Raw genomic sequence first — 22,618 nt, 5'->3', positions numbered from 1 at the left:
GATGAATTTCTTTAATGTTATGTTTAGATTCCTTTCTTATTTTCTTTTGTTTATTTACTTTAAGTTTTTACTTTGTGGTTACCAGGAGGCTCACATATAACAGCCTTTTTATATAAGTCTATTTTTAAGTTGATAGCAACTTAAATTTGAACACATTCCAAAATACACTTTTACTCCCCTGACAATTTGTTTTTGATGTCACATTTTACATCTTTTTATTGTGTATGTCTCTTAATTATTGTAGTTTTAGTTAATTTTACTAATTTGTCTTTTAACCTTCTGAAGTAGCTTTAGAAGTGATTAATCTACTACATTTCCTGTATTCTTACCATTTCCGGTGAGATTTTCACTTTCATATGTTTTCTTGTTATTAATTTTTGCCATCTTTTTTCAGCTTAAAGAGGTCCCTTTACTATTTCTTGTAAGACGAGTTTGGTAGTAGTGAACTCCTTTAGTTTTTGCTTGTCTAAAAAACTCTTTATCTCTCCTTCAAATCTGAATAATAATCTTGCCAGGTAGCATATTTTTGGTTGAAAGTTGTTTTTTGTTTTTTTTTTCTTTCAGCACTTTGGATATATTGTACCACTCTCTTCTGGCTTGAAAAGTTTCTGTTGAGAAATCCGCTGATTGCCTTATGGAGTTTCCCTTGTATGAAACAATTTGTTTTTCTCTTCATGCTTTTAAGATTCTCCCTTTACTTGTTGGCAATTTAATTATTATGTTACTTGGTGTGGTGCTCTTTGAGTTCATTTTATTTGAAATTCTCTGGACTTCCTGGTGCTGGATGTCTGTTTCCCTCCCTAGGAAAGGGAAGTTTTCAGCCATTATTTCTTTAAATAAGTTTTCTGTCTCTTTCTCTCTCTCTTCTTCTGGACCCCTATAATGTGAATGTTATTCTGTTTGATATTGCCCCAGAGGTCCCTTAAATTATTTTCATTTATTTTTTTTTCTTTTCGCCCTTCTGTCTGCATGAGTCTATTGCTTTGTCTTCCAAGTTGCTGATCCATATTTCAACTTCATCCAGTCTGCTACTGAATCCCCCCTAGGATATTGTTCAGCTCAGTCATATTCTTCAGCTCTGTGATTTCTGTTTGGTACTTTCTTAAGTTTTCTATCTCTTTGTTGAAGTTCTCACTATGTTCATCCATTCTTTTCCCAAGTTCAGTGAGCATCTTTATGACCATTACTTTGAATTCTTTATCAGGTATACCTTATCTCTGTATCATTAGGTCTTTTTCTGAATTTTTATCTTGTTCTTTCATTTAGAACATACTTCTGTTTCCTCATTTTGTTTGACTCTCTGTGTGTCTATGTACTTGGCAAAACAGCTACCTCTTTCAGTCTTGATCCTTCTCATTCAACCTTGCCCTAGCTTTTGGTTGTCCCTTGAACCTTTGTGATTGTCTAAACTGTCTGATTTATTCTTGATATACCCCCATGTTTTGAGTCAGTGATCCGAGGGGAAGAATCTCATTTAGCACCTGATATCAGGTGGATTGGAAACCAAACCCTCAGGCAGCAGCTTTAGAGTGTGCAAATATATACAGTCCTGTGGGTCTGCAATTGTAATCCCTCTTAGCCTCCAGACTAGGAGATCTGGAGCTGTCCCCTGGGTGACAATTGCAATGGGGGCTCCAGAAGAGTATATGAGCTCCTTTCTGGGAAGTCATACTGAGCTATAGTAAGGTCAAGAGAGTGTGCAAGGATGGTGTCTCCGTGCTTAAGCTCCCTAGGAGTACCTCCTAGACCTCTAAATGTGTGGGAAACCAGAAGCATGTCCTTCAGGCTGAAGCTCCAGGCTAAGTAAATAGGCCTTTTTCATAGGAAGACTGGAATTGTGTTTCAGTCTGCTGTCTGTGCACTTCCCTGTGGGCAGTGGCCTGCCAAGAGCTGTCTTTCTGGTTGTTACAGTCCCATGGAGCTCTGGAATGCCAGTCCTCTTGGCCACCAGGGTCAGGTGATCAAGGGCCATCCCCTGTGTAGATTGCACATGCCCCCTGGCTCTAGCAAGGCAGCTGAAAATTATAGTAGGGAGGGTATGCCTGCCTGCTTCAGAAAAACAGGAAGAAAATGTCTTGTTTACACATGCCTGCAGGCTTCAATGATACAGCAAGAGAAGGCCTTGTCAGCGCATGCAGTCTTTAGGCAGAACATGGAAGGATGCCATGACTGCTTGTTCTTGTGCGCCCCAGCCAGGGAACAGGGGAGATTTGCAACTGCTTGTGCTCTCCAGTTTCAGCAAGTGGTCTAAGTTCTTACCCCTGTTCCAGCCATGAAGCCATGTCCAAGCCTACCTGCTTGTGCTAGCAGTTGGTGTGGAGAGTACAACAATGGCATCTGTCAGTGCCTCTGACTCCAGGGAGAATCTCAGCCGCCCCCAACCCTCCAGCCAATTACCTCAGATCAGCAAATGAATTTCCCTCACATATATTCTAGGTATTTTTCAAACTGCTGTTTATTCACTGGATCTTGGGGAGAGCAAGATCACACATGAGCCTTCCAAGATGGGAACCTCAGTTTCCTATGGCACTTTGGGATCCCCAGACATCAGCCTCATTGGTTTTCCAAACCAGACATTCTGGGGGTTCATCTTTCTGGTGCACATCCCATGGGCCAGGGTGCCCAATGTGGGACACCAACCCTCTGCTCCTCTGGAAGATGTGCCTATGTGGTGAGATCCCTCCCTATTGCGTGTTGCCACACTGGGGGTGGGGTTTTGCAAGATCGTGTCTTCCTCTCCTACCATTCTCGATGTGGTCCTTTTATCCTTTATTGTAGAGAACAGTTCATCTAGTTTTCAGATCTTTTCCAGAGGGAAATGATCCTTATGTAGGTGTAGACTTGGAAATCCATGGGAGGAAGTGAGTTCAGGACCATCCTACACTGCCATCTTGGACCCTGCTCAATCGTTGTATCTTTCTGTTACAATAGATAATCTTTATTTTTTTTCCTCAGAGGTAGTAATAAAATTTCCATTTATTCCAAAATATTTCCCATTAGATTTTATTTAATGATTCTCAATAATGACACTGTTGATTCATCATCTATGGTGAATGAAAAAATAGCATAGTAGTGATTAATTCCTTTTGAAGATATTATAGTATTGCCTGTTTGTTCCCCCTGATAGTAAGTAAGCAGTGAAGCAATCCAAAGAGAGGAAAGAAAGTATAAGAACCCAATAATAAATTTAAGGTAACTGAAACAGTAGAAATAAGACTCCATTTCAAACGTAAGTACCAATATGCCAACATTTGCACTTGAAAAGCAAAATCCTTATTACACAAACACACAAAATTTTGTAGTGGCACATGCAAAAAAAAATTGATGCTAAACATCCCTTTTGTTTTATTCCTGTTCTAAAGAAAATACAGCAAAATAAATGAATCATCTGTTTCAGATTGTGTGCCTCCCACACCCAAAGTCCCCAGATATTCCCAATTCCCAATTTTTCACAGTCACTATACTCAGGATTGTATGGGACATTCAAACTACACAAATTTGGGTTTTCATGAACAGAGGAATGGTCTGTGGATTTTTTTTTAAGATTTATTTATTTATTTATTTGACAGAGAGAGACACAGCAAGAGAGGGAACACAAGCAGGGGGAGTGGGAGAGGGAGAAGCAGGCTTCCCGTGGAGCAGGAAGCCCGATGCGGGGCTCGATCCCAGGACCCTGTGCTCACACCCTGAGCCAAAGGCAAACACTTATAGACTGAGCCACCCAGGAGCCCCGACTTTAGAAACATGTCTAAGAATGGATGTGTGTTTGATGTAGGAGAGGTGGATAAACTCACCAGTGACAAAAGGCAATAAAACAGAAATTAAATTAAAGGTTGAAGATAGGACAAATTCATACAAGAATAGATCTTCAAGAGAGATAGTATACTATTAGCCTAAGTTGTGATAAATAAAGATATCTCAAACCTAGGTTGAGAAAGAGGGACAAGGAAGGGACAACCATATTCATGTCCAGAAAGGAATGTGCTGGAATTGTGGTGTCTGTGCACATGGTAGAGTCATGAACTGGAAGATGAGGAAGAGGAATATGCCATCCTATTTCTGTCCTTTCATCTTTGTCTTTGCTAACTTCATTTCCCTCAGCTATAAACCAAAAGACTAATAATAATCCCAGGAAACTCCAAGGCTAACATTTTGGAATTCAGGTGTCCTTACTGATAAATTGCTGATAAATTTGTTGTAAAACTGGATTAAAAACTTTACTCAAGGACATTTTATTTATTGAAGTCTATTTCAGTTAGTATACCAAAGATCTAAGATGATTTCTGCCCTGTACAAGAAGAAATACAGACCCAAAATGTCCTAAAAACATATCACAAAATTTTTAGTAGATTTTCAGATGTTTCTGGTACAGTCTGTTAACTTCTTGAGAAAAATGCTGCTGTGGGTCTATTTTTCAATCATTAAAGATCTATTAGCTTCCTTTTGCTAGTGTCCTCATTCTCTGTGGCAGTTTTATTTAAAGGAAAATAAAACAATCCCAATGAGTATGAACTGAGAGGTATAGGAAAACTTTCATATGTTCTACAATTTTCCCTTAAAGAAAGATAATGAGAAATTCCTCTGCTTTCTCCATTTCCTGTCTCTCCTCCTTCATAAAATTTTTTTCTTTCTGTCTTATTTTCTATTACATTTTGAAAGTTGTTTATAAATACAATGATCTCCTAAGTAGGGTTCCCACTCCACAGGTGGTATAAAAGACATATAGCAGAATGCAGAAAATATAAACATATATTGTAACGTAGAAAGGAAATTAAAATTACTAATATTTAATAAACAAATTAATACTGGTCCATCCTAAACACACGTTATCCCCCTTTAGCAATTAGTCTCATATTACCTAGGGTAAAAAGTGTTTGAAAGGAAAAGGGAAGTTTCATAGTTTGAGGGGCATTGACAGAAGCACCCAAAATTCTTTCCTCTGAAAACATTATAGTTCATTTTGCTGCACTAGGAGATTTGTAGCATTTATCTGCAGTAGAATCTTTATTATACCATCTGTATTAGTATTGTTGCCACAACAAACCTCCACCAAACCCAACTACTTAAAAACCAAAACACAAATTTATTATCTGACAGTTCTGCAGGTCCGAAGTCCTTACATGGGCCTCACCAGGCTAAAGTCAAGATTTTAGCAGACTCGCTCCTTTCTGGAGGTGCTAGAAAAGAATCTGTTTTCATGCTCATTTGGGTTTGTTGGGAGATTCCAATTCCCCTGTGGTTTCATGACTCTAATGCAGTCTCTATATTCTTGTTGAAGGGCAGCTGATAGCCATTCCTAGCTTCTGGAAGCTAGCCCATTCCTTGACTCATGACCTTCTTCCTCTATCTTCAAAGCCAGCAATAATAAAGCAAGTCTTTCTCATGTTTTAAATCTCTTATCTCTCCTTTCCCATTGCATCTTTCTGACCCACTCTTCTGCCTTTCATGTGATTAGATTGATCTCTCCTGGATATCTCAGGATAAACTCCCCATTTTAAGGCCCTTAACCTTAATCACATCGACAGAGTCCCTCTTGCCACATAAAATAATACAGTCGAGGATTCTGGAGGGTTAGAGTCTAGACATCTTTGGGGGACCGTTATTCTGCCTACCATGCCATGAAATTATTTTGTGCCACAAAGAGGTTCACCTCATACCTGCACCATAACTAATAAATAAATAAAAACTAAAAATAAGAATATCTTTACCTGTTTAAATATCTTTGAAATGAAATGTTTGGTCCATTGTTAAAAATATTAAACTGTTTCATTTTTTAGTAGCAAAAGCAACTACTGATTGACATTAGATATTAAGTAAATTTCAATAAAGGCTTTGGTATATTTGATAAATCAGGTTTAAATGCTAGCATATTATTTAGAAGTGCACCAACCATGCATTGCTGCCATTTGCATTGACTAAGCGTTGAGAGTGAACTTAAAACCAGTTACCAAGGGGGAGGAGAAAGATGGCAGAGGAGTAGGAGACCTAAATTTTGTCTGGTCCCAGGAATTCATCTAGATAGGGATCAAACCATTCTGAACAACAACGAACTCAACAGGACATCGAAGAAAAGAATAGCAGCAACTCTCTGAACAGAAAACCGACCACTTCCTGGAAGGTAGGATGTGTGAAGAAGTGAATCCCAGGCGATATTTGGGAGGAAAGACGGTGAGGGAGGTGGCCTCCATCTGCCACTTCTGGCAAGTGAGAGAGCAGTGGAGCACAAAATCAGAACTTTGAGAAGTCTGCTCCACTGAGGGACATCGCTCCAGTGGCTAAGCAGGGGGTGGAACACTCACTGGGACGGTGTGGTCTCAGGACCCTCGGGGTCACAGAAAGACCAGGGGTGCCTGAGTGCGGCAGAGCTCCAAGGTATAGGAGGAGAGAAGCCAGCTGCAGAGACAGAGCCGAGGAGTGGGCCCTCAGCTCGGGGTTGCCATAAACTGTGATCCACGGCACATTCGGGCCACTGCTCTTCCAGCAGGGACACAACAAGTGGCAGATCCGGGGAGACTCCCCTTCCTCCCCTGGGAGGAGTGGCAGGGAGTGCACCACAGGGATCTCCTGGGTTTGGAGACTCCACACAGGGTCAGGTGCCAGAGATGGAAACGCTCGGTCACAGGCCGGGTGAGCACAGAGTGCAGCTGGAGACTGGGGAGACGGGAGTGACTGACTGCTTTTCTCTGGGGGCGCACTGAGGAGCGGGGCCCCAAGTTCTCGGCTCCTCTGGGGCGGAGATTGGGAGGTCGCCATTTTCACTCTCATCCTCCAAAGCTGTGCGGAAAGCTTGCAGGGAACAAAAGCTCCCAAGAGCAAACCCAGGCAGATTCTTTAGCCTGGACCCGGCAAGGGCAGGGCAATTCTGCCTCTGGCAAAGACATTTGGGAACCATGGCAACAGGCCCCTCCCCCAGAAGATTAGTAAGAACAGCCAGCCAAGACCAAGTTTACTGATCAATGAGAACAGCAGAACTCCAGCACTAGGGGAACACTGCACATAGAATTCATGGCCTTATGTCCACAATAGCCAAACTGTGGAAAGAGCCATCGATAAATAAATGGATAAAGAAGATGTTGTGTATATATACAATGGAATATTATGCAGCCATCAAAAAGAATGAAATCTTTCCATTTGCAATGACGTGGATGGAACAGGAAGGTATTATGCTGAGCGAAATAAGTCAATCAGAGAAAGACATGTATCATATGACCTCACTGATAGGAGGAATTCTTAATCTCAGGAAACAAACTGAGAGTTGCTGGAGTGGTGGGGGGGTGGGAGGGATGGGGTGGCTGGGTGATAGACATTGGGGAGGGTATGTGCTATGGTGAGTGCTGTGAATTGTGCAAGACTGTTAAATCACAGCTCTGTACCTCTGATGCAAATAATACATTATATGTTAAAAAAAAAAAAGAAGAAGAAGATAGCAGGAGGGGAAGAATAAAGGGGGGGAATCGGAGGGGGAGACAAACCATGAGAGACGATGGACTCTGAAAAACAAACTGAGGGTTCTAGAGGGGACGGGTGTGGGGGGATGGGTTAGTCTGGTGATGGGTATTAAGGAGGGCACGTATTGCATGGAGCACTGGGTGTTATACATAAACAATGAATCATGGAACACTACATCAAAAACTAATGATGTAATGTAGGGTGATTAACATAACATAATAAAAAAAAAAGAATTCATGGTTTTTTCCCCTGATTCTTTAGTCTTTCCAAAATTAATGTTTTTAATTCTTTTTTCTTTTTTTTTTGAATTTTTCTTTTTCCCTTTTTGAACCAACATCTTATCAAATCCTTTTTCAAAAATCTTTTTTATTTTTCATTTTTAGAGTCATATTCTATCCCTCTATAGTAGTTACCCTTATTTTTGGTGTATATATATATAAGTTGTTATCTCTTTAAAATTTTGAGATACAGTTTCCTCTAACAGACCAAAATATACCCTAAATCTTTAGTGTATGGCTTTGTTCTCGTCTACTGCCTGATCACATTCTCTCATTTTTTTTTCTTAATTCCTCTTCTTTCTTTTTTCAGCCAACTTCTTATGTTATCAATTCCTTTTATAAAATCTTTTATAATTTTCATCTTTACAGTCATATTCCAACCCTTCATCATATTTACCCTTATTTTTGTATATATATAAGTTTTTCTTTCTTTAAAATTTTGGGAGGCACTTTCTTCTAACAGACCAAAATATGCCCCAAATCTAGTGTGTGGCAATGATCTATGCACCAGCCTGATCATATTTAATCATATTTGATCATATTCTTTTTTTTACTCTTTTTCTTTTTTTTTTTTTTTTTCTTTCTTCCTTCTTTCCCTTTCTTTTCCCCCAGTTTCAGGTCTCTTCTGATTTGTTTAGTATAAATTTTCTGAGGTCATTGTTACCCTGTTAGCATTTTGTTCTCTCATTCATCTGTTCTCCTCTGGACAAAATGACAAGATGGAAAAAATCACATCAAAAAAAAAGAACAGGAGCCAGTACTGACTGCCAGGGATCTAATCAATACAGACATTAGTAAGATGTTGGAACTAGAGTTCAGGATGACAATTTTAAAGATACTAGCTGGGCTTGAAAAAAGCATGGAAGTTATTAGAGAAACCCTTTCTGGAGAAATAAAAGAACTAAAATCTAACCAAGTCGAAATCAAAAAGGCTATTAATGAGGTGCAATCAAAAATGGAGGCTCTAACTGCTAGGATAAATGAGGCAGAAGAGAGAATTCATGATATAGAGGACCAAATGATGGAAAATAAAGAAGCTGAGAAGAAGAGAGATAAACAACTACTGGATAACAAGGGCAGAATTCGAGAGATAAGTGATACCATAAGATGAAACAATATTAGAATAATTGGGATCCCAGAAGAAGAAGAAAGAGAGAGAGGGTCAGAAGGTATATTGGAGCAAATTATAGCAGAGAACTTCCCTAATTTGGGGAAGGAAACAGGCATCAAAACCCAGGAGGCACAGAGAACCCCCCTCAAAATCAGTAAAAATAGGTCAAAACCCCGACATCTAATAGTAAAACTTACGAGTCTCAGAGACAAAGAGAAAATCCTGAGAGCAGCTCGGACAAGATATCTGTAAACTACAATGGTAGAAACATTATATTGGCAACAGACTTATCCACAGAGACCTGGCAGGCCAGAAAGGACTAGCGTATTATATTCAGAGCACTAAATGAGAAAAATAAGCAGCCAAGAATACTATATCCAGCTAGGCTGTCATTGAAAATAGAAGGAGAGATAAAAAGCTTCCAGGACAAACAAAAACTAAAGGAATTTGCAAACACGCAACCAGCCCTACAAGAGTCCTCTAAGCAAAGAGAGAGCCTAAAAGCAACATAGACCAGAAAGGAACACAGACAATATACAGTAACAATCACCTTACAGGCAATACAATGGCACTAAATTCATATCTTTCAATAGTTACCCTGAATGTAAATGGGCTAAATGCCCCAATCAAAAGACAAAGGGTATCAGATTGGATAAAAAAAACAAGACCCATCGATATGTTGTCTGCAAGAGACTCATTTTAGACCCAAAGACATCCCCAGATTGAAAGTCAGGGGGTGGAAAACTATTTACCATGTTAATGGACACCAAAAGAAAGCTGGGGTGGTAATCCTTATAGCAGACAAATTCGATTTTAAACCAAAGACTATAATAAGAGATGAAGAAGGACGCTATATCATACTTAAAGGGTCTATCCAACAAGATCTAACAGTTGTAAATATCTATGCCCCTAACATGGGAGCAGCCAATCATATAAGCCAGTTAATAAAAAAAAGCAAAGAAACACATCGACAACAATATAATAATAGTAGGGGATTTTAACACCCCCCTCACTGAAATGGACAGATCATCTAAGCAAAAGATCAACAAGGAAATAAAGACGTTAAATGATACACTGGACCAAATGGACTTCACAGATATATTCAGAACATTCCATCCCAAAGCAACAGAATACACATTCTTCTCTAGTGCCCATGGAACATTCTCCAGAATAGATCACATCCTAGGTCACAAATCAGGTCTCAACCAGTACCAAAAGATTGTGATCATTCCCTGCATATTTTCAGACCACAATGCTTTGAAACTAGAACTCAATCACAAGAGAAAAGTCAGAAAGAACTCAAATACATGGAGGCTAAAGAGCATCCTACTAAAGAATGAATGGGTCAACCAGGAAATTAAAGAAGAATTTAAAAAAATTCGGGGAAAGAAATGAAAATGAAAACAAACTGTTCAAAATCTATGGGATGCAGCAAAGGCAGTCCTAAGAGGAAAGTATAAGGCAATACAAGCCTTTCTCAAGAAAAAAGAAAGGTCTCAAATACACAACCTACAGGTGCCTGGGTGGCTCAGTTGTTAAGCATTTGCCTTCGGGTCAGGTCATGATCCCAGAGTCCTGGGATTGAGCCCCATGTCGGGCTCTCTGCTCAGCGGAAGGCCCACTTCTCCCTCTCCCACTCCCCTTGCTTGTGTTCCCTCTCTCACTGTGTCTCTCTCTGTCAAATAAATCAATAAAATCTTAAAAAAAAAAACCACAACCTAACCCTACACCTAGAGGAGAAAGAACAGCAAATAAAGCCTAAACCCAGCAGAAGAAGAGAAGTAATAAAGATCAGAGCAGAAATCAATAAAATAGAAACCAAAAGAACAGTAGAACAGATCAACAAAACCAGGACCTGGTTCTTTGAAAGAATTAATAAGATTGATAAACCCCTGCCCAGACTTATCAAAAAGAAAAGAGAAAGGACCCAAATAAATAAAATCATGAATGAAAGAAGAGAGATCACAAGCAACACCAAAGAAATACAAACAATTATAAGAACATATTATGAGGAACGATATGCCAGCAAATTAGATAATCTGGAAGAAATGGATGCATTCCTAGAGATGTATCAACTACCAAAACTGAACCAGGAAGAAATAGAAAACCTGAACAGACCTATAACCACTAAGGAAATTGAGGCAGTTATCAAAAATCTCCCAACAAACAAAAGCCCAGGGCCAGATGGCTTCTCAGGGTAATTCTACCAAACATTTAAAGAATAATTAATACCTATTCTTCTGAAACTGTTCCAAAAAATAGAAATGGAAGGAAAACTTCCAAACTTGCTTTATGAGGCCACCATTACCTTGATCCCAAAACCAGACAAAGACCCCATCAAAAAAGGAGAATTACAGACCAATATCCTTGATGAACATGGATGCAAAAATTCTCACCAAAATACTAGCCAATAGGATCCAATAGTACCTTAAAAGATTATTCACCATGACCAAGTGGGATTTATCCCTGGGCTCCAATGTTCAACAGCCACAAATCAATCAATATGATACAATACATTAAGAAAAGAAAGAACAAGAACCATATGATCCTCTCAATAGATGCAGATAAAGCATTTGACAAGGTACAGCATCCTTTCTTGATCAAAAGTCTTCAGAGTATAGAGATAGAGTGTACATACCTCAATATCATAAAAGCCATCTATGAAAAACCCACAGCAAATATCATTCTCAATGGGGAAAAATTGAGAGCTTTCCCCCTAAGGTCAGGAACACAGCAGGGATGTCCTCTATCACCACTGCTATTCAACATAGTATTAGAAGTCCTAGCCACAAAAATCAGACAACAAAAAGAAATAAAAGGCATCTGAATGGGCAAAGAAGAAGTCACACTCTCACTCTTTGCAAATGATATGATACTTTATGTGGAAAATCCAAAAGACTCCACCCCAAAACTGCTAGAACTCATACAAGAATTCAGTAAAGTGGCAGGATATAAAATCAATGCACAGAAATCAGTGGCATTCCTACACACCAACAACAAGACAGAAGAAAGAGAAATTAAGGAGTCGATCCCATTTACAATTGCACCCAAAACCATAAGATACCTAGGAATAAATCTAACCAAAGAGGCAAAGAATCTGTAGTCAGAAAACTATAAAATACTCATAAAAATAAATTGAGGAAGACACAAAGAAATGGAAAAACGTTCCATGCTCATGGATTGGAAGAACAAATATAGTGAAGATGTCAATGCTACCTAGAGCAATCTACACATTCAGTGCAATCCCTATAGAGATACCATCCACTTTTTTCAAAGAGATGGAACAAATAATCCTAAAATTTGTATGGAACCAGAAAAGACCCCGAATAGCCAGAGGAATGTTGAAAAAGAAAAGCAAAGCTGGTAGCATCACAATTCCGGACTTCAAGCTCTATTACAACATTGTCATCATCAAGGCAGTATGGTACTGGCACAAAAACAGACACACAGATCAATGGAACATAATAGAGATCCCAGAAATGGACCCTCAACTCTATGGTCAACTAATCTTTGACAAAGCAGGAAAGAATGTCCAATGGAAAAAGACAGTCGCTTCAACAAATGGTGTCGGGACAATTGGACAGCCACATGCAGAAGAATGAAACTGGACCATTTCCTTACACCACACCCCAAAATAGACTCAAAATGGTTGCAAGACCTAAATGTGAGACAGGAGTCCATCAAAATCCTAAAGGAGAACACAGGCAGCAACCTCTTCGACCTCAGCCTCAGCAACTTCTTCCTAGAAACATTGCCAAAGGCAAGGGAAGCAAGGACAAAAATGAACTATTGGGACTTCATTAAGATAAAAAGCTTTTGTACAGCAAAAGAAACAGTCAACAAAAGCAAAAGACAACCAACAGAATGGGAGAAGATATTTGCAAATGACATATCAGATAAACGGCTAGTATCCAAAACCTATAAAGAACTTATCAAACTCAACACCCAAAGAACAAATAATCCCATCAAGAAATGGGCAGAAGACATGAACAGACATTTTTCCAAAGAAGACATCCAAATGGCCAACAGACACATGAAAAAGTGCTCAACATTGCTCGGCATCAGGGAAATCCAAATCAAAACCTCAATGAGATATCACCCCACACCAGTCAGAATGGCTAAAATTAACAAGTCAGGAAAGGACAGATGTTGGTGGGGATGCGGAGAAAGGGGAACCCTCTTACACTGTTGGTGGGAATGCAAGCTGGTGCAGCCACTCTTGAAAACACTATGGAGGTTCCTCAAACAGTTGAAAATAGAGCTACCCTACGATCCAGCAATTGCACTACTGGTTATTGATCCCAAAGATACAAATGTAGGGATCTGAAGGGGTACGTGCACCCCGATGTTTATAGCAGCAATGTCCAAAATAGCCAAACTGTGGAAAGAGCCTAGATGTCCATCGACAGATGAATGGATAAAGAAGATGTGGTATATATATACAATGGAATATTATGCAGTCATCAAAGGAAATGAAATCTTGCCATTTGCAACGATGTGGATGGAACTGGAGAGTGTTATGCTGAGCAAAATAAGTCAATCAGAGAAAGACATGTATCATATGACCTCACTGATATGAGGAATTCTTAATCTCAGGAAACAAACTGAGGGTTGCTGCAGTGGTGGGCGGTGGGAGGGATGGGGTGGCTGGGTGATAGACATTGGGGAGAGTATGTGCTATGGTGAGCGCTGTGAATTGTGCAAGACTGTTGAATCACAGACCTGTACCTCCGAAACAAATAATATATGTTAAAAAAAAAAAAAGATAGCAGAAGGGGAAGAATGAAGGGCGGGAAATCGGAGGGGGAGATGAACCATGAAAGACTATGGACTCTGAAAAACAAACTGAGGGTTCTAGAGAGGAGGGGGTTGGGGATGGGTTAGCCTGGTGATGGGTATTAAAGAGGGCACGTTCTGCACGGAGCACTGGGTGTTATACGCAAACAATGAATCATGGAACACTGCATCAAAAACTAATGATGTAATGTATGGTGATTAACATAACATAATAACAAAAAAAGATATAATGTATGGTAATTAACATTACATAATAAAATTTAAAAAAACAGATATCAAAATGAAGTGAACCTTTAACATTTATGTCCACACAAAAACCTGTACCTGGATATTTAAAGCATAAAGATATTTATTTATAATTACTAAAACCTGGAATGAACCAAAATGTCCTAAAGTAGGTGAATGGATAAATTGTGGCATTACTAGACAATGAAATATTCAGTGATAAAAAGTAATGAGCTATCAATCTATGAAAAGACATGAAAGAACTTGAAGTGCATATTACTAAGTGAAAAAAGCCAATCTAAAAAAGATACATTCTGTTTTATTCCAAGTATATAGCATCCTGGAAAAGGCAAATCTATGGAAACAATAAAGGGGCACCTGGGTGGCTCAGTCAGTTAAGTGTCTGCCTTGAGCTTGCGTCTTGATCTCCAGGTCCTGGAATGGAGTCCTGCCTCAGGCTCCCTGGTGAGCGGGAAGTCTGCTTCTCCCTCTCCCTCTGCTCCTCCCCACTGCTCTTGTTCTCTCTCCCCACCCCCTCTAATAAATAAATAAATAAATAAATAAATAAATAAATAAATAAATAAAAGTAATCTTTAAAATCTATGGAAACAGTAGAAAGATCAATGGCTGCCAGGATTTGGAAGTAAGAGGAGGGATGAACATGTGGAGTATAGAGGATTTTTAGCGCAGTGGAAATACTGTATATGATACTATAATAATGGATACATATCATTTTACATTTGTCTAAATCCACAGAAAGTACAACACCAAGAATAAATCGTAACGTAAACTCTGGGCTTTGGTAATTATGATGTATCAATGTAGGTTCATCATTTATAATAAATGTACCACTTTTGTGGGGGATGTTGATGATGGGGAGGCTATGCATGTGTGGAGGTAGGAGGAATATAGAGGAATACGGAAGATCTCTGTACCTTCCTCTCAATTTTGCTGTGAATCATTTTGCTCTAAAAAAAATTCTTAGAAAAATAAAAAATGAAGTGAACCAGATTTTAAACTTTTTTATGAAATATAAGATGAAAGTTTAAAAAAATAATGAGCACTACCACTACCACATTGCTATCATCAAAATTACATTGTATCAAATGAGTGAAAAAAGTTGTAAATAAAATGTTTTTAAATAATGTTTATTTCACCTTTAGCTCATCCTTTAAAAGTGTTCGTGTTTCTAAATGGACATTACTAATGTAGCAGTAATTTATATAACAAATAAATATATTGAACTAAGTAAATATCTTCTATAAGTAAATATACATATTTATGGTGCATGTGCTAAATTTTCGCTTATAGGTATGAGTCATCAAGTTGAAAATTTTTACGCTAATAAGTTCATAGTAAATACATTTGGTGGTTACACTGCAAGTTAAAACTACATAAAATAAATGCTTATCAATTTGATATCATCACTTTTGCAAGAATTTTATAAAAGGTAATCAGGTTTTGATTTGTCATCATTTCAAATTGCCCATCAAAAATGTCATAAAATAATGGTTACTAAGGGAGCCCAGAATCTTTCCATTTTGGAAACATACAACAGACATTTTTAAGTACCACTTTTTCTAATAAGTAACTGAATTTTAAATATTGATCTTTAAAAGTGACAGGAACATTTGAGATATCATTTATACTTCTTTAGAGTGCAGGGAATTATATTTGCTTGTTATCTTAACACATATCCCCTCATTTCCTGCTGTGAAAACATCCAAATGCAATTTTCTAAATGTATTAGCAACAGCTAGAAAATCTCTGGTTTTGTTTCTCCATGGTTGTTGTGTAATGGACATTTTTGGTGAGTAGAAAGACTAGTCACAAGCAAAAGTTGTACATATTTTAGTAAATGGGCAATGAATTACAAATAATGCTCGTAATTTTATTTTTCTTTGATAGAAAGTATTCTTCCCATCTCCAATCATGCTATTTATTTATGTTTGTGTGTGTATTTGTAGCTAGTTGACATATACAGCATTATTCCTTTTAAAAATGCAAGTTAAGTGAAATAAGTCAGAGAAAGATAAATACCATATGATTCTACTCACATGTGGAATCTAAAAAGCAAAACAAAGAGACAAACAACAACCAAAAACCAGATTCTTAACTACAGAGAACAAACTGGTAGTTGCCAGAGGGGAGAGGTGGGCAGGGGGCATGGGTGAAATAGATAAAGGGGATTAAAAGTACAAACTTCCAGTTATAAAATAAAGAAGTCACAGAGATGAAAAGTACAACATAGAAAATAGGGTGAATAAGATTGTGGTAACATTTGGTGACGGATGGTAACTACACTTATCACGATGAGCAGAATAATGTACAGAATTGTTGACTATGTTGTACACCTGAAACTAATAAAACACTGTATGTTAATTATACTTCAATAAATAAATAAATATATATATACATATATATATATATATATATATATTTCACTTACCAAACTATTCCCTGAGCCCCAGAGCCAATAGGCTTCAAATTCTGGTAGCGCTTGAGAACTGTGAAGGTTGAGTCTCCCACTTCCACACTATAGAATTGGTTGTCAACTTTGCTTTTGCTCATGTTGTAATGTTTGGCAATATATGACACATCCACTTGTTTATCAAATCCCTGCAAAAAGAACAACAAAAACATGAGAAAGTGAACAATCAGAATGATAGCAAGATATAGAAAAGCCTGTTCTTTTAATGATTACGAATTCATAGTCATCTATCATCATTATATAAACCTGTATTTCATATAAAAAATATGTGTTAATCCATGTAAGATAATCTAGAGTAAAAGAACTCAGGAAAATAGAGAGAAAAATTTGTTTTCAGTATTAAAACTATTAATAATAAAATAATCTTACATTAGATCTACACAATCTTTTCTGAAATGTTTCATTAAAACCATTTAATTATTTATGAAGCAAACATCTACCAAACATACTGGACCCATTGACTATGCTAGAAACTTCAGAGGTGATTCCTGATCATCCATTATAACAGCCAAATGAGGAAGGATAAGAGATTTTATTTATATCCCTTTCTCAGAAAGAAATGAGATACAAAATAATGTGTAGTTTTAATTTTTAATTAGGTAAATTTGAATTAAATAGTGTTGACTTCATTTGTTCTCAATAATACCAAAATGGTAGTATTTACATTAAACATTGAACAATTTTCAATTTTAGCCCAAATTATCATTATTCTAAAATGCCACATGACATCTTTTCATTCTTTGCAAGCTTAGATTTAAATATCTTGATATTGTATCTTTTATCTTTAAAAGAAGTTCTTCTACCTATTATATTTAGCAATTGAAGAATCTGTCCTTAAAATTTTGAATCACGATTTATGAATATATGTAATGTAAATATCCATTATCCATGATTATACACATAAATAAACTTATATTGCATTTTGTGACATTAAATAGTTTCAACTCTCTAGCTAGAAAGGACCTTATAGAGTATTGTCTAGCCTGTTTCTTGTGGCACACCCTGGTGGATGCCTACCCAATAGTCGACTATTCCCTCTCCTTTTTGCTGATTTTGCTCACGTTTTGAGCATTCTTATGTTCTGTGGGTTCATTCCCAACCCCAAAAATTGAAAATGGAATAGTCTAAATCAATGGTTCTCTTTAGAAGTGGCACTAACTCTTCCTAGACATCTGGGAGATTCGTAGGATGTTTTGGTATACCATATGGTAGGAGATGTGGCTTGTATTTAGTTGGCTTATCAAACAATGCTGGTTGTCCTGCAATGAGTGGGACATTCATGAATAATTTCTTACACAATGAATAATTTCTTACATAACTCATGACTTTTGAGTTATGCCAAAGCTTTAATTAGTAAACAAAAGAAAACAAAAACCCTGCCTTTAGTGTTCCAAGTCCAGAATCTAAACTAAAGGATCTTTGTATGGTTTTAATACACATTGATTTCTGAAAATCTGATTCTCACATAATTTGAAAGAAGATTTAGACCTTCTTTGGCTCTGAACTTCTGGTTGGTCATAAAACCACTCTCCTTAGAAATTTTTGGCATTTCATTTCTAAATAATAAAAAAAAAAGTGAAATAGAAGTATGAACTAATTTGTCCCTACCTGCTCTTGGAAAGGGAACCAGGCAGCACCAAGTAATATAAACAAGGGGAGTATAGTGGGTACTATATGGATGTGAGTGGCAAAACCTATGAATCTAGGGCAAGGACCTTATGACAGACTTAAAGTGGAATGCACATGACCGGCACCAGCCTATGACTGGAAGACATATGGTGGCAGCAATCCAATACAAATACACACAGACCTCAAAGAACAGAATGGACTAAAGATGAGGAATATAGGTTGTTTGGACAGAAGACTGAAAATTCAGGTAATTTATGAGTACAATAAGGAGAGGTCTGAAATCCAGGAGATAGTTGAAAAGCATGGAACAGGAAATTAAACAAGACTATCAAAAAACAGGATTGGGGTGCCTGGGTAACACAGTTGGTTGAGCATTGGATTTTTGGTTTCTGCTGAGGTCATGATCTCAGGGTAGAGAGATTGAGCCCCACCTAGTGCTCCATGCTCAACGGAGTCCACTTCAGACTCCCTCGGCCCTTCCCCCACCATGCACATGCTCTCTCTCTCTCTCTCAAAATAAAATATATAATCTTAAATAAAACAAACAGACAAACAAACAAACAAACAAAACCAGGGCATCGTAAATCTATTCAGGGAGACTATAACAGGATTTAGAATTTAAACAATGAATGTGGACTACAGCAGAAACAAGAACATTAGTATTTAAACAATCCTTGATTTCAAGCACACAATCAGGAACTTCTCTCCACGCCACAGTCCATTTCTACTCTAGGCTTTTTTAGTGTATCAGCAGACTAACCCTATTAAAATGTCCTTTTTTTTGCTTCCTACCTTTGAAAGGTAGAAAAGTAACTGAAAAATTTAATAAATATAAAAATAACAAACAAACAAAAGTAACTGGAGCTAGACTACCAATGAATTCATTGCCAAGGTTAATTTGGTAGGGATGAAGTGCCTGACTTCATTTGTCATGTTCTAATCCTTTTTTACATCCCTTAATGTTCTCATTTCTGACCACCCACAAAATTCTTAGCACACACTAGCTTCATCAAATCTACATAATCCACTTCTCGTTCCCCCACTTATTCTCTTCACCTCTGAAATGCCGTCTGTTCCAACTGCATATATATACCAAACATATGTGATATTTTATGTTCCAGACCCCTGACTTCATGCTGTATCTTGGTACCACCCTACTCCTTCGGACTTGCCTGTGGCTTTTCTAGCTGTGGTCTCAGTCTTCATATTATACTTGAATCTACTAGGCTGGCCCTCCTCTTCCAACATTTTAATGTATATTCAGAGAAATCAAGGGAATTTAACAATTCATGCAACCTCTTTTTCAGACTAACCCTAAGAAATATTCTACTCAACATTTACAATCATTTAATCTAACAAATACTGATAATATACATATTATGTGCCAGATGCTGGGTTTGGCACTGGAGATACAACAAAAAGATAAGGTCTCTGTCTAGATGGAGGCAGTCGAATAAACAAGTAGTTAAAATATGGATGATATATTCTATAGTAGAATAAAGAAAAAGTGCTGGAAGCAAAAAGGAATAGGAACTAATTGCTTGCATTCATTCATTTTAAATTAATTCATTTACTATGTATAAAACAACTACTAGATGCCAACTGACAGGTATAAAATTGGTAATGTTTGAGAGGAGACTTGATCAGTGTTTTCTCTGGCTAACAGTATCCCTGGACCTCCCCTCTAACTGCTTCTCAAGTGTAAATGTACACCTGGAGCATCTGAGGAGCTTGACAAAAGGCAAATCATTATCACACCACCCTGGAGATTAGGATTTAGGTCATCATCATAGGTCCTGATGATCTAAAGATTACTAGGCAATCCAGGTAATTCTGACTTGAGGATTTGAGAATCTGACTTTGAGAAAGTCAGCATTAAAGCCATCATTCTCATGGTGTGCTTCCTGGAGCATCAGCATCAGCATCACTGGGAAACCTATTAGAAATGCAGATGCTCACTCCCATCCCATACCTATTGAATCAGAAATTCTGTGGGCAAGGACAATAATCTGTTTCAATAAGCCCTCTAAGTATGCTGATGCATGTTGAGAACCATACCCTAGAGGGGAAGGATCACTTGAAGACTGCGAAATGGAACTTACGCCTCTGCCTGACACATTTGAAAAGTAAAATGATTATTTCTGCAAATACATCAGGAACACATTTTGTGTTTTTATGGATTGCCAAATTCCATTGGTCATGGCACACCCAAAGTGGAAACCAGAGTCCTAGTTAGGATAAGGATTACCCCTCACCTCAGATTCAAGTATTTGAAAGAGCCCCACTGCCCCAGACTCGAGGACTTACAAAGTCTCAGTATTGAGACAGGTTAACAGTTGGCCAAGTGCTTTAATGGAGTAAGTATATCATTGCATCTCAGCAATTGTTCACACTGCTGAGCAGTGCCCAGTAATTTTTGTCAGTGCATATCTAAACAGAACTTTTCATACAATGTGGGGGGGGGAAGCTATATATATGGACTTGGTAGTTTTTGTTTTGTTTTGTTTTGTTTTTATGGACTTGGTAGTTTGATAGAAATGGTTAAAACAATCATAGAGTTTATACCAGCAGGAAACTTTCAGTAAGAGGAGAATTCCCAGTCAAAAAGTAACAAATAAAAAAACTATTCAAATAAAATATCTAATGACTTGACACATTTTCTAAAATAAAAATTACTTAGTGATTGTTTTTTTCTCCATTTTAATGGAGAAAAAGCATAAAATTTATTTTAATTTAACTTTAATTAACTTTAATTTAAAGCATAAAATTTCTCACAATAACATTGAAATTATCTTTATAAAGTTTGCAAATTCACACATACATACACACACACATACACACACAAATTTCTCTTCAAGTATCCTCTTTATACCTAGCTTTGAATTAAACTTTATGTAAAATCTAAAAGTTAGAAAACACATCCTTGATAGTACCCCACATAATTGGGAAAAGGCTATTTTATTGTTATTATTTTTTACTTATTTATTTTTTTGAGAGAGAGAGAGCGAAAGAGCATGAGTTAGGCGGGAAGAGGCAGAGGAAGAGGGAGAGAGAAAGAATTCCAAGCAGTATTCACGCGTAGCGTGGAGCCCAATGTGGGGCTTGATCTTATGACCCTGAGATCATGACCTGAGGCAAAATAAAGAGCTGGATGCTTAACTGACTGAGCCACACAGGGGCCCCACCGGAAAAGGCTATTTTAATCATTAAACAGTAAGACACAGAGAGAACACACTGGAAATTTTCTTGGATTGATGTTGTAACCAAAAATTTGATAGCAAATGTGTTGTGTTGAAAAGCTTCCCCCAGATCTCATCTGTGCCCCAAGCTTACAAATCCAAACTGAATTTCAAAAAGCTCAAGACATATTTAATATAGTATATTTTATCCTCAATCTCCATGTAGTCTACCTTGTTATGATTATAAAGTTCAAATATAAACTTTTCCCTATAAAATGTTCCTATGAAAGCATGCCATTAAGTATACCATAAAAAGGGCACCTGGGTGGCTCAGTCATTAAGCACTTGCCTATGGCTCAAGTCATAATCCCAGGGTCCTGGGATCGAGCCCCACATCGGGCTCCCTGCTTGGCGGGAAGCCTGCTTCTCCCTCTCCCACTCCCCCTGCTTGTGTTCCCTCTCTCGCTGTGTCTCTCTCTGTCAAATAAATAAATAAAATTTTTTTTAAAAAAAGTATGCTATAAAAAAATTATCAATGCTAAAAAGATTTTTCTCCAGTTATGTTTTAGCATATTTTTAGTTTAGGTCACAGAATTGATGAGCTGAACCCAAAAAGGGAAGAACCAAACCTTCACACTGGGAGGGCATGACTGGCCAATAGTGTGAGGTAGAGATTCTGAAGTTTTAAAATGGATCAGAACTACCTGAGGAGTTTATAAAAAAATAGATTGCTGAGCCCCACTGAAAAGTTTCTGATTCAGTAGGACTAGGGTAAGGCCAAGAGTTCATATTTCTAACAAGTTCTACACTTAGAGAACCACTATTTTAGAAAATTGTAGATGTAAGAGACAGGAGACATCACCATTTAAAGAGAGCTAGTTGGAGAGGCAAAAACTGGACGCAATGCAGGTCAAAACAAGTAAACAAAAGATGTGGAATCGAAAATTTCACAGTGGCCCTCTTTGGTATCAGCACCTCATTAGCTGGCCCAGACGTCATAGTCCCAGGGGAGTGTTTCCCCTCTCATAGGTATAATATAGTATCCAACTAACATTCTCTCAATTAGCTCATGAAAATAAACATTCCATCATCAATTTATATTGAATTTATACTAAAACCCAAAGGTATTCATAAATGCTTACCAAAATGGAAAGTCTCTTTCCAGAGAAGAAATTATGTTAATTATAAATAAGTAATATTATATCAAAAAATTATAAATCACCACAGTGGTAATGTATGAAAATCAATATGGTTCAAAATAATTATAAGTTTGGAACAGTCTATTCCATTATTGATTCACATTATTTTTTAAAATAACTCATTCCTCCACTGAATATTAATCTTGTGTTTAAATGAATCAATAATTATTTCCATGTGGATATAAGAGATTTTTTTTTTTGCAAAAATTCAAAGCAAACCAATTTCCTCCCTGTCCCCCATCTGCCAAAAAGTTTTAAAG

General features: G+C 37.5%; 1 protein-coding gene across 3 annotated transcripts in view; it reads right to left on the bottom strand.

Annotated features, from left to right (window-relative positions):
- The window catches only part of MAPK10 (mitogen-activated protein kinase 10), a 163,513-nt gene that overhangs the window by 129,079 nt on the left and 11,816 nt on the right, over positions 1–22,618 (bottom strand). For 2 of the 3 annotated variants that reach the window (XM_028124192.1, XM_028124193.2), the window contains exon 2: positions 16,310–16,479. In XM_028124192.1, the coding sequence (XP_027979993.1) occupies positions 16,310–16,479 (170 nt within the window). Of the gene's footprint in view, positions 1–16,309; positions 16,480–22,618 lie in introns of those variants that run through there. The other variant, XM_028124196.2, reaches the window with a different exon arrangement.

Source organism: Eumetopias jubatus, unplaced genomic scaffold (genome assembly GCF_037043125.1).
Source record: "Eumetopias jubatus isolate StellerSeaLion01/CBP00866 unplaced genomic scaffold, mEumJub1_p1.0 scaffold_2, whole genome shotgun sequence".
In the NCBI taxonomy this organism is placed as follows: domain Eukaryota; kingdom Metazoa; phylum Chordata; class Mammalia; order Carnivora; family Otariidae; genus Eumetopias; species Eumetopias jubatus.
This window is presented reverse-complemented; position numbering and strand designations above follow the sequence as displayed.